The sequence below is a fragment of the Polypterus senegalus genome, chromosome 2, assembly GCF_016835505.1.
Source record: "Polypterus senegalus isolate Bchr_013 chromosome 2, ASM1683550v1, whole genome shotgun sequence".
Lineage (NCBI taxonomy): Eukaryota > Metazoa > Chordata > Cladistia > Polypteriformes > Polypteridae > Polypterus > Polypterus senegalus.
The window spans coordinates 311033542-311052496 of NC_053155.1; the positions used below are offsets into that span (position 1 = coordinate 311033542).

An 18955-nucleotide genomic window follows, 5' to 3' on the forward strand; every position below is an offset into this window, starting at 1 on the left:
TGCTGATACTGAGTGGAATCCATGCGTCCCTCAACTTTGACAAGATTCCCAGTCCCTGCACTGGCCACACAGCCCCACAGCATGATGGAACCACCACCGTATTTTACTGTAGGTAGCAGGTGTTTTTCTTGGAATGCTGTGTTCTTTTTCCTACATGCATAACGCCCCTTGTTATGCCCAAATAACTCCATTTTAGTTTCATCAGTCCACAGCACCTTATTCCTAAATGAAGCTGGCTTGTCCAAATGTGCTTGAGCAGACCTCAAGCGGCTCTGTTTGTGCTTCCTCTGCATCACTTTTGCATACAGCATCTCCTTGTGTAAAGTGCGCCGAATGGTTGAACGATGCACAGCGACTCCATCTGCTGCAAGATGATGTTGGAGGTCTTTGGTGTTGGTCTGTGGGTTGACTCTGACTTTTCTCACCATTTGTCGCTTCTGTCTATCCGAAATCTTTCTTGGTCTGCCACTTCGAGCCTCAACTTGAACTGAGCCTGTGGTCTTCCATTTCCTCAATATGTTCCTAACTGTGGAAACAGACAGCTTCAGTCTCTGGGACAGCTTTCTGTATCCTTCCCCTAAACCATAAAGGCGAACAATCTTTGTCTTTAGGTCATTTGAGAGTTGTTTTGTGACCCCCATGTTGCTACTCTTCAGAGAAAATTAAAGGAGGAGGGAAACTTACAATTGACCCCCTTAAATACTGTTTCTCATTATAGGATTCACCTGTGTATGTAGGTCAGGAGTCACTGAGCTTACCAAGCCAATTGGAGTTCCAATAATTAGTTCTAAAAGTTTTGGAATCAATAAAATGACAATGGTGCCCAAATTTATGCACCTGCCTGATTTTGTTTGAACAATTATTGCACACTTTCTGTAAATCCAATAAACTTCATTTCACTTCTCAAATATCACTGTGTGTGTCTCCTATATGATATATTTAACTGATATTTTTTATCGTAACAACCAACGATTTATACAGGAAAATAATGACAAACTTTTGCATCCCACTGTATATACACACACACACACACATCCATCCACATATATATGTATGTATATATATATATACACACATATATACATATATACACACATAGGTATGCTGATGATGCCACAGTTGTGTGCCTCATTATAAACATTAATCAACCAGCATGTTTCTCAGTATTGAAAAGATCAAAGAGATAGGTACAGTGCATCCGGAAAGTATTCACAGCGCATCACTTTTTCCACATTTTGTTATGTTACAGCCTTATTCCAAAATGGATTAAATTCTTTTTTTTCCTCAGAATTCTACACACAACACCCCATAATGACAACGTGAAAAAAGTCCGTCACAGGGGATGCGAGGGTAAAATGAATCGGGAAGCTCTGAAATATATGTGTGTGTGTGTGTGTGTGTGTATATATATATATATATATATATATATATATATATATATATATATATATATATATATAATATTTTACTGTCAAATAATGCAAAGAGTACGCGACACGTGTTTCGCCCTAATTCTGGGCTCGTCAGGCGTACATACTCACTGCACCCCCTCTTGGGAATCGAACCTCGGGCGTCAGCGGCAAAGCCTCTAAAGTTGCGCCTCGGCGTTTGGTTCGTTTATTTGACAGTATGTAGATTGGGGTAATTACATTCAAGGCATTCATAGTCTGAATCACAATCCGATTGGTATGGGTGGCTACCTACCAGTTAACGCTTGTGGCTGGTCAGCAAGTCGGCTGACGGCCTCCACGGTGCCCTCTTTCAGTTGAGAGAAGCAGATCATAGAATGGTTGAAATAGTTTTTACTGTCAAATAATGCAAAAGAGTACGCGACACGTGTTTCGCCGTAATTCTGGGCTCATCAGGCGTACACACTCCCTGCACTCCCTCTCGGGAATCGAACCTCGGGCGTCAGAGGCACAGCCTCTTACGTTGCACCACGGCGTGTGGTTCGTTTATGTGACAGTATGTAGATCGGGGTATTTACATTCAAGGCATTCGTAGTCTGAATCACAATCTGACTGTATGGGGGGTTACCTACCAGGTAAAGCTTATGGCTGGTCAGCAAGTCGGCTAACGCCACGGCATGTGGTTTGTTTGTTTCACAGTATATAGATTGGGGTATATATACAAGACAGCGTTAGCTGCGGAGCTCAGCTCGGAGCGAAATGAAGTGAATGAAATGAGGTGAATGGGAGGGGAGATGATAAAGTGACTCCCCCACCCGCCTTAACTGTCAATCCCTCCACAAACACAGTCTCTCGGATTGTAATGTCCACGGCTTTATTTAATGTTAGCTTAGACCCGGCACTTAAAAGTTTCTTTCGCACTTTTGCTGAGTTTGTGCCAAACAGTATTCTATCCCTGACGATCTCAACTCTCCTTTATATAAATCAGTAAAGGAGAGAGGACTAAACACTAAGGAAAAAGAATGGTAAGACCGCGTCAGGTGTGGAGCTCAGCTCGGAGCGAAATTAAGTGAATGAAATGAGGTGAATGGGAGGGGAGATGATGACGTGACTCCCCCACCCGCCTTAACTGTCAATCCCCCCACAAACACAGTCTCTCGGAATTTGCATAAGCACAGTCCTTCACCAACAATTTTAACTTGGTTACAAAGTGATCCAAAGTCTTGTTTATACCTCGTGTCTTCTCATCAAACTTGTATCTCGCAAATATCGTATTCGTCTTAGGCATGACAAATGGCAGCGGGAGCGTGTCTATAAACTTAATTTAAACTTATGGTTTACACCGTGCTTTGTTTCCACAGTAGCTGCACTTATGAATATGCTTGAATGCGTCACTCGCTTGATATTCTTTTGCTGCCTTCTCAATTGTGTAATGCGTTTTTTCTTCAACGCTCTTTGGAGCTCTTCCTTGTTCTCTACGTACTGCCTTCACAGTCAGTTCACGTGATTACGTGGGAGGCGTGATGATGCGAGACGCAACTCCGCCCTCCACGGCCATCGAGCTGCAGTCTATTACAGTATATGGACGAAATTAGGTTCCAGTTATGACCATTACGCGTAGAATTTCGAAATGAAACCTGCCCAACTTTTGTAAATAAGCTGTAAGAAATGAGCCTGCCAAATTTCAGCCTTCTACCTACACGGGAAGTTGGAGAATTAGTGATGAGTCAGTCAGTGAGGGCTTTGCCTTTTATTAGTATTGATATATTTTTAGCAAATGAATGCTAAACATACAGAGAAAGAGTACGAAAACTACAAGTCAAGTGTATTCACTGCACGTTATCGTTAATATTAATTATATTAATGAGCAAAAAGCACATCCATCGGGTGAGTTAATTAAGGGCAGCATTTTATCACTGTTTTGTTGAATGTGTATTATTTGGAAAGAGCCAGTAATATTTGCTAATCTCCATTCCATCCATTCTTTGTTTCCACTTTATTCAAGTCGGAGCTTTTCTTTTGACCTGGGAAGTTATAGTGGGGGCACAGCCGTCTGTTCTTATCCCGGTAGCACTGGATGGAGCTCTGGTTTCTAACAGGGCCCACTTATGCCCCCAATGTCATTCAGACATATTGGTCCAGTTTAATAGTTGTCTATTTAGCCTCACATGCGTGTGTTTAAGCTCTGAGAAGAAAACCAGTTGATGTTGGTGGAGATTAAAATTGAAAAAGAGAAAGTCTGAAATATAGTCCCAGTCCTGGAGACCTTAGATAACTATCCGCCCACCTCCTCCTAGGCTTTCTGTGGTGGAGTCTGTGCTGGCCGTCCAATCAGATGAGAGAATCTTTCAACCCAATGATTCCAATACTCCTTTATCCAAGATGACTTTTCCAATGTCACTGTCACTAACCACACAAAGTACATCACTGTAAGAACTGTAAATCTCACCTGATAATTCTCAAACCCACTTAGTCTAGTTTAGAGTTGTGGGGAGTCAAAGTCTATACATACAACATTAGTACAGGAAGGCAGGAACTGAAAGTGAGCACAGTGTGTGTCCAACACAGAACATGCTTACCCACACACGTTCACATGATACCCATGTAAAATTTCCAAGCGACCCTAAACACAAGCAGCAAAAGTCCAAAGCTTCTCCTGTTGTTTTGTGGTGTTTGCTGAACTGTTTCTTAAAAAACTACCAGCATGATTTCTTAATATTTTTCCCGTCTGTGTTGAACTTAATATTCATCTATACTAATAAAAGGCAAAGCCCCCACTCACTCACTCACTCACTCACTCACTGACTCATCACTAATTCTCCAACTTCCCGTGTGGGTGGAAGGCTGAAATTTGGCAGGTTCATTCCTTACAGCTTCCTTACAAAAGTTGGGCAGGTTTTATATCGAAATTCTATGCGTAATGGTCATAAATGGAATCAGTTTTTCTCCATTTACTGTAATGGAGATGAGCTTCAACGCCGTGGGGGGAGTTTCGTGTGACATCATCACGCCTCCCGTAATTACGCAGTACATAGAAAACCAGGAAGACCTAAAAAAAGTGCTGAAGAAAACATGCATTATATAATTGAGAAGGCAGCGAAACAATAAGAAGCAAGCGAGTGACATATACAACCATATTCATGAGTTCTGCTACTTGGAAACAAAGCGATGTAAACCTACACTTTAAATTAAGTTCATAGACAGGCTGCGCTGGCGTTTGTAATTTAGTGCCTGCCCATATAAGGCCGTCCGTCAGCGGCAATCCAATAGCAAACTCCCACTAAATATTCACGGGTTAAGGACTGTGCTTATGCAGATGAGATGGTCAGGGTGGTGTTTGGTACAAACTCAGCGAAACTGCGAGAGAAAGTTTTAAGTGCCAGGACTAAGGTAACATTAAATACAGCCATGGACATAGCACGAGATGGCACCAGCACAGCTGGGAAACTTCGATGCATGTACACGGCGGCTCCGTGAACTGGCGAGTGCACAGATAAAAGCAACAGTTCCAAAAAGCTGAACAAAACCGAATTACACAATTGAAAAGGCAGCAAAAATATGAAGCGTTTGATACATACAAGCATATTCATAAATCCAAAACAAAGCACACGTTGGAAAAAGTCAATGTCCGCTAAAGGAAGACAGTGTAAAAAACCGTGCATGCAGTGTGTCAGGTCTCAGATAAAGAAGAAGGCGAGCTGTTTATTGATGCAGTAAGAAACGAATCGATGAATGAAACCTGTCATCTTTACAGCGATTGACAAACACGGAATGTAACTTGAACACAACACATCCTACAAATACTGAACCTGATTGAAAGAAATAATGATAATCAAATCCTTGATGACAGCAACACTCAGTAACACTCACAAAACAAATACTGTATATTGACAGTCATGTTACGTTATTTTTAAAATGTTCCCTTTTCTTTTCTAGCTTTTTAACACACTACTTCTCGCTGCGCACGCGGGTATATATATATGTATATATATATATATCCCGATCTACATACTCGAATAATGGATACTTTATTAGCCATCAATGATTGTTTTGGTAAAGCCATACTCAGTGTATTCATTAGATGAGCGGTAAAAAGTAAGAGCGAGGGAGGATGACTTATTGAGGCATGCAGGCTGTAGTCTTGCGTCAACTCTATCTGAATTGCGATCACATTTGAAAAATATATCTTTTCAAGTTCTATTTAGTCCATATGTGTCAAACTCAAGGGCGCGGGCCACATCCGGCCAGTGTAATTATATCCGGCCCCGAGATCATTTTATATACTGTATTATTGTTATTAAAGCCGGGTATATGAAGCGCTGGTAACACAATAAACTACAGATCCCATAATGCAGCGCTTCAGCTGCCTTGCTGAACACTTACGAGTTAATCAAGTTATTGCGAAGCTAGCTCACACGATGCTGAAGAGAAAAGTTGATTCTGAAAATAGAGCCTTTAAAACCGATGGGAGGCTGAGAATATGTTTACTGAACCCGTGTGTCTCATTTGTGGAGCTAATGTGGCTGTAATTACAGAATTTAATCTAAGACGGCACTATGAGACAAAACATCAGGTTAACCTGAATGCAATGCAGAAGATACAGAAAGCAGCATAATTAAATAAGAATCTGACACTTCAGCGGACGTTTTAACCCGTGCACAATCACAAAGTGATTTCAAGTGAAGCTGCTTTTATGGGAGACACAAATGCACCAGTGCACCTTGCCCCACTTTCCCTGTTGCCAAGTAATGTTAAACCAAGTCGTCACTACGGTGTTCCCAAATACGCACTTTGCTGATAAACTGGGCGCACTGAGTTTGCACGGCGCTTTGGTGACTTTGAAGAACAAAAAGTCCGTCTACATGCTCGAACCTTGTGCATGTTTGGTAGCACATATCTGTGTGAGAAGCTCTTCTCAGTGATAAAGACTAACAAAACAGCACACAGGAGTCGCCTCACTGATGAGCACCTGCAATCCATCCTGAGAATCTCCACAACACAGAACCTCACACCAAACATAAACGAACCTGTGGCCAAAAAAAGATGCCAGGCGTCCAGCTCTAAAATGACATATGAGCAAAGAAACTGAATGATTTGATTTGTTATTGCTGAAAAGAACACATTTTATTTATATTTCTAGGTTTTGTTATGCAGCATGTTCATATTTGAATTTGTATAATTTTGACAGGATATATTTTTATGGAGAGCAAAATCTTTTGGGATATTTAAAATCTAAGTTTATTTTTTATATAAAATTACATAAGAGTAAAGAAATGTGAATGTTTGTTCTTTTAACGTTTACTTTATTTCTAACTTGTATAATTTAGACAGGATAAATTTTTATGGAGAGCAAAATATTATAAGTTGTTTAAGGTTTGAGTTGATTTATTCAGAATAATATTCCTGTCTGTTTTTACCATTCCTACCAAAGATATTTCTGTCGACTAAATAAAAATTCCTTCTATTTAAAATTTAAATAGAACTTGAACAAATACGATAGTTCATAATATCCACGCAGACTTGCACGTAAGAGCGGGAGTTATCCGTTTTAACAAGCAGCGTATTGCACTGATACGAAATAGCTGTGTGTGTTTATATGTAGATATGTATGTATATGTATATATATGTTTATATATGTGTGTGTGTATGTATATATATGTGTGTGTGTATATGTATGTGTATATATATGTATATATATATATATATATATGTGTATATGTATAGATATATATATATATATATGTTTATGTATGTGTGTGTAAATATATATATATATATGACAACAACACTCATCACTCACAACAGTGACAAAACAATTACATTGACAATCATGTTACGTTATTTTCAAAATGTTTCCTTTTCTTTTTCATTGCTTCTTTAACACACTACTTCTCCGCTGCGAAGCGCGGGTATTTTGCTAGTGTTTAATATAACAGTTGAGAAAATATATTAATTGTTTAATCACATTACACAATTTTTCCAGTGATTTTCAGTCGCAGACTTCTGCAACATAATGAGTCAGAGGAACATCTAGAAAGTTGATTCTGTTCATCTGGACATAATGTTTATTCTGATACGTTTCATCACTCATCCAAGTGACTTCCTCAGTTTGAGGGAATAAATAAATTACACTGGACTGCCAATACTGATGCTCTGTGCAAGAGAGGACAGAGCCGACTATACTTCCTTAGAAGACTGGCGTCTTTCAACATCTGCAATAAGATGCTGCAGATGTTCTATCAGACGGTTGTGGCAAATGCCCTATTCTACGCGGTGGTGTGCTGGAGAGGCAGCATAAAAAAGGACGCCTCACGCCTTGACAAACTGGTGAGGAAGGCAGGCTGTATTGTAGGCACGGAGCTGGACAGACTGCTGTCACCGTCCTGCTCCACTGACAGATTGAGGAGACCCCACACTATGCGACTCTTTAATTCCACCCGGGGGGGTAAACGTTACCACAATATAGTGCCCAGAGGGGACTGGGTGGTCTCATGGTCTGGAATCCCTGCAGATTTTATTTTTTTTCTCAAGCCGTCTGGAGTTTTTTTGTTTTTTCTGTCCACCCTGGCCATCGGACCTTACTCTTATTCTATGTTAATTAATGTTGACTTATTTTATTTTCTTACTGTATCTTGTATTTTTCTATTCTTCATTATGTAAAGCACTTTGAGCTACATTTTTGTATGAAAATGTGCTATATAAATAAATGTTGTTATTGTCTGTTATACCTGCATTTTTATCACTCTTTAATTTGATATTGTTTTTTATCAGTATGCTGCTGCAGGAGTATGTGAGTTAACGTATCTATCTATCTGTCTATCTGTTGTGGAGTACAGCCCGGATACTGACAGGTAGACATGATGTTTTTACACCACACACGTTTATTTACAATAAAGTGCACCAACCCAGTGCCACAGCACCAATCACCCCTCAAGTCCAGGCCTTCTTACAATGCCTTTTCACTGTCTCTGGTCCGCCTCCACTCCTCTCCTCTGAGCTCTGTCCTCTTCCACCCGACTCCAGCCATCATATGAAGGGAGGTGGCCCCTTTTATACATACCCGGATGGGCTCCAGGTGTTTCCTCCATGGACACTCCCCTGTGTGGCGGAAGTGGCGGCAGCGGTACCTGGAAGCACTTCGGGTGTCCCCAGTCTTCTCCCCCAGCACTTCCGGGTGTGGCTGAATTGCTGAGGTCCAGGGCTCCAAAGGCACTGGGGCGCCCCCTGGCGGTGACCACAGGCCCCTACAGGGTTGAGCTTCAAAGCTCTGTACCCGTGGCCCCCAAAGCAACCAGGGTGGTCGCGCCCGCATGGTCTGGGGAAGGCGCAAGCCCTCCTCCGGTCCTCTTGGGCATTCCAGCTGGGTCGCCACCCCAGCCATCTCTGACACTGTCTATCTATCTTTCAATCTGTATGGCAGGGTGATGAGAAAGAAGCCCTTTCTGCACTCACGCCACAAACAGAGTTGCTTGTTGTATGCAAATGTTTATTTAGACAAGCCAGATTCCTTTTGGAACAAAGTGCTTTGGACTGATGAGACAAAAATTGAATTATTTGGTCATAACAAAAAGCGCTTTGCATGGCGGAAGAAGAACACCACATTCCAAGAAAAACACCTGCTACCTACTGTCAAATTTGGTGGAGGTTCAATCATGCTGTGGGGCTAGTTCAGGGACTGGGGCCCTTGTTAAAGTCAAGGGTCACATGAATTGAACCCAATATCGACAAATTCTTCAGGATAACGTTCAAGCATCAGTCACAAAGTTGAAGTTACGCAGGGGTTGGATATTCCAACAAGACGATGACCCAAAACACAGTTCAAAATCTACAAAGGCATTCATGCAGAGGGAGAAGTAGAAAGTTCTGGAATGGCCATCACAGTCCCCTGACGTGAATATCATCGAAAATCTATGGGATAATTTGAAGCAGGTTGTCCATGCTGGGCAGCCATCAAATTGAACTGAACTGGAGAGATTTTGTATGAAGAATGGTCAACAATACCTCCATCCAGAATCCAGACACTCATCAAAGGCTATAGGAGGACAGCGTCTGGAGGCTCAAAGGAGCAATAGGAGGCTCAACTAAGTATTGATGTAATATCTCTGTTGGGGTGCCAAAATTTATGCACCTAATTTTGTTATGATGCATATTGCATATTTTCTGTTAATCCAATAAACTTAACGTCACTGCTGAAATACTACTGTTTCCATAAGGCATGTCAGATATTAAAAGGAAGTTGCTACTTTGAAAGCTCAGCCAATGATGAACAAAAATCCAAAGAATTAAGAGGGGTTCCCAAACTTTTTCATATGACTGTATGTGTAATGTTTTTCTAGTTTGAAAGTGGTTAAAAAAGGAATGCTAAAAACGTTTTACCTGCAAACATTACGTGTAATGAATACAGTAAGAAAAGTAACCCAATTGTTGAACTACTGTCCATTAACACTATGACTGTTCAATGTCATACTGTTCTTAGAGGCATCATGTAGACAGTAAAAGTTGAACCTTATATCAAAATGAAATTACTGTACACCTGGTGCCAACCAGCTAATGGTTTTAAACTTTCATTTCTTTTTTACTTTAGCTAAATATATCTCCCCATGTTCTGACTCAACTATATGAAAAGGACTTTATGAGTGACATGGCAAAACTAAAGGTAAGGTTTATATAAGACATAATTCAATAAAATGAACAAAATAAATAATAAAAATAATTTTATTACTTAATGCTGTCCTCGGTGGCATGGTGGCTTATAGTAGCGCTGCTGCCTCCCAGTAAGGGGACCATGGTGCATGTCTGTGGGTCCTCCTTATGTATTTTCTCCATGTCTGCATGGGTTTTTCTCCCACTGTCCAAAGACAGGTTAGGCAAATGGATGACACTAGATAGACCCCAGTGTGTGTTTTGTGTGTGTGTTCTCTCTGCGATGGACTAGTGCCCTGTCCAAGGGTTCTTCCTGCCTTGTGTCTTATTCTTGCTGGGATAGGCTGCAGTACCCTTAGTGACTCTGGTCTGGTTTAAGCCGGTTACAAAATGTACTTCCCTCAGTAGCACTTTATAAGGGGATCATTATGTTTGGCCATAATATCACATTTTTCTACATCCTTTGGATCATTTTTAGTCTGCCCCTTTCTTTCCTCCTTAGTCATGCACACTTTAATCATCTTTTCACTGGATCAAAATTTACTTTTCATTGATTTTCACAGTACTAGGTTGTTGTACCGTGTTAGCCATTATGAATGTAGAGAAAAGCCAAGCAAAATGACACCTTTTATTGGCTAACTAAAAAGATTACAATATGCAAGCTTTCGAAGGCAACTCAGGCCCCTTCTTCAGGCGAGATGTAATACAGAAACTGAAGTTTCCTGTGTTTATATCCACACACTAGGACAAGAAACAACAATGGTAAATTTTTAAATGAAAACTCTTAAATGTAAAAAGTTAATAGGTTCATTCAGGCTAAGATTAATTTAACAGGAGATAGAAGTACAATGTATGGTCAAGATCTTTAGATAAGATAACTGTCCAACAAAGTCCTTTGAAGTTTGTGATGAGTTTTTCAAAACAATGCAGATCTGTAGTCAGGTTGTCTGTGTCAGTCTGAGAGATGCAAACAGTCTTCATATCTGGCTATAAAACTTATAAAATAAAATAAAATTATGAAGATGTCATCTATGTAACGGAGATATAACATTGGTTTTAAGATGCACATTGACATGAAATCTTCCTCCAATGTTATATCTCCGTTACATAGATGACATCTTCATAATCTGGACTGCCAGTGAGAAAGACCTCCTCCATTTTCATAATGAATACAATTCTTTTCACCCCAACATAAAGCTGAAGCTGAATTACTCAGAAACAGAAGTCAGCTTCCTTGACACCACAGTTCAACTGAAAAACAGCACCCTTGTAACTTCTGTTTTTCACAAACCAACAGAGAGACGGACCTACCTAAGAAGTGATAGCTTTCACCCCAAGCATATAAGGCGCTCCATTATTTTTAGCCAAGCAATACGGTACAATCGTATTTGCTCAGACCCGACAGACCGGGATCAGCAACTGCAGGAGCTCAGACAAGAGTTCATCAAACAAGGTTATACCCCCAAAACAACAGACACTCAAATACGAAGAGCTACTGCCATACCCAGAGAGAACCTTCTGGAATATAAAAACAAAGACAACAAGAACAGCATCCCCCTTGTTGTCACCTACAACCCACATCTTGAAACATTCGAAAAACTATAAAAGAACTTCAGCCAATACTAAACAACGACCAAACACTAAAAAATGTATTTCCTTAACCTCCCCTCCTGGCATACAGACAACCACCAAACCTTCAGCAACTAATTGTCCGAAGCTCCCTAAATGAACCAACAGAAAATGGCACATCTCCCTGCCTACAGAAAAGATGTAAAACGTGTGCCCACATCTACAATACAGACCGTATAATTATACCAAACTCCCGACTTGAACATCACATAAAGGGATCATTTTCCTGCAGATCATCGAATGTTGTCTACCTAATTCTCTGCATGAAATGTCCTGACACTACACTCTATGTGGGAGAAACTGGACAAACACTCCACCAGAGAATGGATTTACACAGATTCCACATTAAACATGGCAACACAGATGTTCCTGTAGCGGCCCACTATAACAGCCATGGATACTGTGAGAGGGACTTTAAAGTCACAGTGCTTATGGGCAACTTCAAAACGCAGCAAGAGAGAAAAGAATGGGAAGTTAAGCTCATGTTAAAATTTAATACATTACAGCATGGCTTGAACAGAGACAAGAGTTTTATAGCCAGATATGAAGACTGTTTGCATCTCTCAGACTGACACAGACAACCTGACTACAGATCTGCATTGTTTTGAAAAACTCATCACAAACTTCAAAGGACTTTGTTGGACGGTTATCTTATCTAAAGATCTTGACCATACATTGTACTTCTATCTCCTGTTAAATTAATCTTAGCCTGAATGAACCTATTAATTTTTTACATTTAAGAGTTTTCATTTAAAAATTTACCATTGTTGTTTCTTGTCCTAGTGTGTGGATATAAACACGGGAAACTTCAGTGTCTGTATTACATCTTGCCTGAAGAAGGGGCCTGAGTTGCCTCGAAAGCTTGCATATTGTAATCTTTTTTAGTTAGCCAATAAAAGGTGTCATTTTGCTTGGCTTTTCTCTTCATTGATTTTCACACAAATTTTGAAGTGATTGCAGAATTTTAAAAATTTCACTGTTGGAATTGTGACGTGATCCAGCTCATAAGATCCTCATTGTGGAGTACCCGAGTGGCTGGACCAGGCCAAGGGGTCGTCCACATAACACCTGGCTACAGTAGATAGAGGGTCATTTCCAGAGGGTGGGACTGGACTGTGTATTTGCCTGGGGTGTTGTCAGCCGGGATCCCGAGTTGTTTCATCGTTTAGTGGGTGTGACAACGCACTGTACCAGTGCATGCTCCCCATCTTGACTTGACTTGTCTTGAATTGTGACACAGATCAATATTTTACCAGTGATGTATGAGAGACTTATTTTTTACTTTTTGGTATACTTTTTAACTTAATATAAGTGTGGCTTTTAAAAAGTATTTTTTTATATATATTATTTTCAACTGTTTAGGCATGGGTTTGTTTTAGTATAATTTTGTAATCGATATTTTAACGCTTTAATATTTCTATCAATTACCAGCGCCATCTATTGCCAAAATCTTGAACTATTCTTCATATGAAAACTTAATTTCTTAATTATCATGGATTAATTGATCATTTAGTGAAACTGATTATTGATTCATGTATTGTCATTGGAAGTAAGTGTGCAAAATTTCAAGTCATTTGGACAATAGGAAGTGGTGGGGTAAATATCAAATACAAGATTTGTACCAGACAACAGGTGAAGTTAAAATAAGTGTGGTAATAAAGTGCAGGCACAAGCTAGTGCTTTTTTATTTATAAAACATGCTTTGCTTCAGAATGCAGTTTTTATGTGGAAAATTTCTGTACATCATGATTGTGAAGAAATAACTTCAACTTGAAAAATACTGAATTTATCATTTAAATGACCTTTATCAGTTATTGCTCCTAGGCTTTGGAATGACCTGTCTTTCCACATCAGGTCTTCATCCTCTATCAAGGTTTTTAAAAGTCAGCTTAAGACCTACTTGTTTTCTTCCGCCTCTCGCTGTGTACCTTGAAATTGTGGAGGCTATTTTAATGGTTGTTTTATTAATCTCCTTCTGTAAGATTATTTGCATTGTGTTCATTTGTGTTTATTTTAATGCTTCTTTTACAGCACTTTGGAACAACTTTTCAAACAAAGGTTGAATATCAGTTTTGTTTTGTTCATTTTAGGTGCTTCCCCCTACTGTTTACATGAGAGTTACAGAGAACATCCCCCAAATTACTGCATTTGTTCAACGTATTATCAATAATCAGCATGCATACGCAACTCCTGAAGGTATGCTTTTTATATCATTTACTTTTATCCAGTACAGGTATTTATATATTTGTACCTGTACTAAAAGGAATGACATACTGCTATACTCAAATCTGTTTCTTTATATACGACCAGTTTGAATTATGCTGGCTAAGACTGCATTAGTTCCTACTTCACATTGCATGTTGCTGGTATAATGGAGTTCCATTTATCTCCCACTTTCTTTTTAACCTGCTTAGTCCAATACAGATGGTATCTTCACTAGTATAGGCCCAAGGCCAGAGTCAACTGAGGATGGGGCTCTGCTCAATTAAAGGGAGCACACCCTGACGTATTATGCCATCTGGTGTTACCCATTAGTCTACTACCCATCTTTTGAAGGAAAAGTGATTGCCTGATGAAAATCCCACTAAAGACACTTGAGGAATCACAAACACCTGTGATGCCATTTGTGCCCTGAAATGGGGGGAGAACAACTAAGAAAAAGTGTTGTCATTTCTACATGGTATGACCAAAATATATGCAAATCCCCTTAAATGAAAGTCTGCAATCTGCACTTTAATCACTTCTGAATTGTTTGGTATGTCATTTTAAACTGTGGAGCAGACGTGGAAAATCAAGGAAAAATGTGTCTTTTTCCCGAAACATTTTGGAGGGCATTGTATTTTTGATGACTTTGCTTTATTGCTATTTTTGCAATATGTGCTACTTTATGTGATTGTGTGTATAATAAAATGAACACTCTGCAGCTTAGATGCATCTAGTTAGTGAAATTAAATGACATGAAAAAGGTGAGCTTTGTTTAAAGTGTTAATCCTTTTCGTTTATGTTGCACAGCTAAATGAAATATACTGTAGACTGAAAGTTTTTTCTAACTTAGTTCATGTTTTTCAGGTAATGTTTACTTTGATGTCCAATCCTTTGGAAATCGCTATGGAAAGTTAATGAATGTGCAACACCTAAGTGGAGAGCCAGGTATTTAGCCTTCATTTATATCTGAATAATGCCTTTTGCACTGTTTAGTTCACTATTAAGACCGCCTCTACTGATAGCTCACACTATTGAGAAGAAACAAATTTTATTATGCCTTGTTTAAAAGGATAAATTTAAAGACAAACTGGTTATACGTTTTCATAAAAAATAGTTTTCAAAGTTGATTGCAGTTAATGCAATACATTTCAGTATAATGATACTTACTGGCAGTTTATGATGTCTTTAACCTTCAACAGGTGTTAGAAAATTCAACACGTTTTGTATTTCCAGGTGAAACAGATAAGAGGGACCCAAGAGATTTTGCCCTGTGGAAAGCAGCCAAACCACATGAGCCATATTGGGAGGCACCATGGGGGAAAGGAAGACCTGGTTGGCACATTGAATGTTCAACAATAGCAAGGTCAGTTATTTTATTTAATGACTGCAGAGTTTGAAATATAAGCCAAGGAGCTTTAAAAAATATGGATTACGTGTTCATGAAAGCTGGCACACAGAACAAGTGGAACATGATCCTTCCAGTACCAAAGCAATAAAATAATTGGTCCCAATATTGGTTTCATATGTGGGCTCTTTATTATTGGGCAAAACATCAATCACTGGAGATTTAAGCAGTTTTATATCACAACCGAGATTTATATAGATGCTGAATGACATTGCTTAACACTTCCATGGATTGTACAAGCGATTCTTAAGGGGACCATTGTCTTAAGAAGATGTGGGCTGAAGTATACTGCAATGGATTAAGAAAATATTCTGACCCCTTTACTTTCTGCACACTGTTTTGTGTTGTAAATTAAATTTTAAACTAATACATTTTCCATTTTTGCCCATCATTCTACATGCAGTGTCCCCTAATGACAAAGTGAAGGCATAAAGACATTGGGTTATATAGCACAATGTGCAGAGTACAAGTCCAAGGAGTTTATGATGAAGATTAGTATGCACTGGTGAGGCCTCATCTGGAGTCCTGCTTGTAATTTTGGTCTCCACGTACAAAAAGAATGAAGAAAGATTAAAAGAGCTGTGCCTTTACAGTTTAAGCAAAAGAAGATTAAGAGGAGACCTGACTAAAGTGTTTAAAATGATGAAGGGAATTAGTCCAGGGGATCGAGACAGTGACTTTAAAATGAGTTCATCTGGAACACGGGGACACAGTTGGAAACTTGTGATGGGTAAACTTCGCACAGACATTATTACACAGAGAACCTCAGACATTTGGAATAAGTGAGCAAGTAGTGTGATGGACAGTAGGACTTTAGGGAACTTCAAAACTCGACATGATGTTATTTTGGAAGAGATAAGTAGATTGGACAGGCAAGCTTTTTTGGGCTGTTGGACTTTGTTGGCCTGTTCTCGTGTAGATTGTTCTAATGTTGTCTTGTTTTCAGAAAGGTTTACAGATTTTAATGAAAATATTGGAATTGAAATCTCTCATTCCTAGAAGTATTCAGACCCTTTTCTGTGGCACTCCAAAGTACATTATATTTGCATTCATTCTTCTTAAGATGTTTGCAGAACTTGCTTTGAATCCACCTGTGGCAAATTGAATTGATTGGACATCATTTATAAAGGCATCTTTGTACCTGTATATCAGGTTTGCAAATTTATTAAAAATTCGAAAAACTAATAAATTATGCAGAAAATTAATGAGTCTGTATACTTCCTGTATCCACCATACTGTATGTATTCATAAATTCACTTTAGGTAGCTCACAAAAATAATTGTCTTAGATGTTTATTTTATGTCTTTATTAGTGTATGAATGGAAAAGAGCATATTTTAGAGTTCTGAACGTTCCTTTTGCAAAACGTGGAGTAATACAATAAAGGAGGACACTCACTTAGTAACAGGCAGTTTTCCTGAATGAGGTTTTTGTAAGCATACGGCCCACTTGTCAATTAAGGAAATCTAACAAACAGATGCTAATGATCAAGGACATTATGTGTAGGCTGAACTAAAGTGATATACTGAAACAGAAACAGTTGTACAGTATAGAGGAAACAAAACCAAGGGAAGGGCAAGCAGACTATAAAAGATGAGGTTGTGGTACATGGGTGATTTAACCTGCAAATCTTAGACCCTGGCAAACATTAGCACAGCGACAAGACATTATGTGGTTATCCAGCATCATCAAGGTATCTGACCAGCAGACAGGTGTTTCCAGAGGTTCTTGCCAAGCACAACTGCAGTAGCACAAAGAACTGGGCAATACTGAGGAATGGAAACCCACATAAAAATGAGTGCAGCAAAGAAGAAATACTTCTTCCTCTTCTTCTGTCAGCTGCTCCCATTAGGGGTTGCCACAGCGGATCATCTTTTTCCGTATCATCTTGTCCTCTACATCTTGCTCTGTCACACCCATAACCAGCATGTCTTCTCTCACTACATCCATGAACCTTCTCTTAGGCCTGCCTCTTTTCGTCTTGCCTGGCAGCTCTATGCTTAGCATCCTTTTCCTAATATACCCAGCATCTCTCCTCTGCACATGTCCAAACCAACGCAATCTCGCATCTCGAATTTGCCTCCCAACTTTCCAACCTGAGCCGACCCTCTAATATACTCATTTCTAATCCTGTTCATCCTCGTCACCCACAATGCAAATCTTAGCATCTTTAACTCTGCCACCTCCATCTCTGTCTCCTGCTTTCTGGTCAGTGCCACCATCTCTAACCCATATAACATAGCTGGTCTCACTACCGTCCTGTAGACCTTTCCTTTCACTCTTCCTGATAACCGTCTGTCACAAATCACTCCTGACACTCTTCTCCACCCATTCGACCCTGCCTTAACCTTCTTTTTCACCTCTTATCCACAATCCCTGTTACACTGTATTGTTGATGTCAAGTATTTAAACTCATCCACCTTCACCAGCTCTACTCGCTGCATCCTAACCATTCCACTGACCTTTCTGTCATTCACACACATGTATTCTGTCTTGTTCCTACTATCCTGTAAAACTCTTACATACTTCTCTGCCACTCCCGACTTCCTCATACAATACCACAACTCTTCTCAAAGCACACTGTCATATGCTTTCTCCAGGTCCACAGAGCCACAATATAACTCTTTATGGAATTATCTGTCAACATTTCAGAGCAAACATTGCATCTGTGGTGCTCTTTCTTGGCATGAAACCAAACTGCTGCTCACTAATCATCACCTCTCTTCTTAACTGAGTTTCCACTACATTTTCCTATAACTTCATACTGTGGCTCATCAACTTTATCCCTCTGTAGTTAGTACAGCTCTCCACATCCCCCTTATTCTTAAAAATTGGCACCAGTACACTTCTTCTCCACTCCTCAGGCATCCTCTCACTTTCCAAGATTCCATTAAACCAGGGGTGCCCAATGCGTCAATTGTGATTGACCGGTAGATCGCAAAGGTAGTGCAGGTAGATCGAATTGCATTCAAAGAATATTTTTTTTAAACGTTAGTCTATCATATATACATTTGCCACTTGATTGACATACAGGGCGGCCAGTCTGAGATCTCTTTTCTTCTAACACACTGGTCATCCCGCATGCACGATCAAACGCGCGAGCTACTGCAAAACTCCAGCTGTGATCTAGTTAGCCTTACAATTTATATCGACTAAAGAAGGGATTTAAAAAAAATTGTTTGAGGAGGGTATGGGCTGGATGTGGAATTGGAATAGGATTCTTTTTCTCACAATGTCACAATCGGAGTGCGTTTGTCTGATCTGTCAATCTATCATTGCTATTCCAAAGAAGGAAAATGTGGAAAGGTACTTTCGAACTGTTCATAAAAACTACGAAACTGACTTCCTTCCGAAAAGCGATCTGAGAAAGAGAAAGGAGAGGGAACTAAAATCGAAGTTAATCGGACAGCCGTCATTTTTCACTCGGCTGAATTCCTTGACTGCATTATTCAGCTCTACTTATTTATGCGAGTCAGCCTTTTCCCACATGAAGATTATTAAATCCAAATACTGTAGTGACCATAAAAGTATTGAATTGTATTGAAAAAGTTATTCAGTTATGCAAGGTACGACAACATATATTTTATGTATAAGTATACTCGGTATATACAGTGGTACCTTGGTATACGTCCTTAATCCGTTCCAGATCCTTGGACTTATACGAA

The 18955-nt window shown here is 39.5% G+C and overlaps 1 protein-coding gene across 2 annotated transcripts in view; it reads left to right on the forward strand.

The window, feature by feature from the left end:
* The window catches only part of cars2 (cysteinyl-tRNA synthetase 2, mitochondrial), a 112985-nt gene that overhangs the window by 34200 nt on the left and 59830 nt on the right, over positions 1-18955 (forward strand). For both annotated transcript variants that reach the window (XM_039745906.1, XM_039745907.1), the window contains exons 4-7: positions 9994-10065; positions 13772-13877; positions 14751-14831; positions 15120-15249. In XM_039745906.1, the coding sequence (XP_039601840.1) occupies positions 9994-10065; positions 13772-13877; positions 14751-14831; positions 15120-15249 (389 nt within the window). The remainder of the gene's footprint in view (positions 1-9993; positions 10066-13771; positions 13878-14750; positions 14832-15119; positions 15250-18955) is intronic.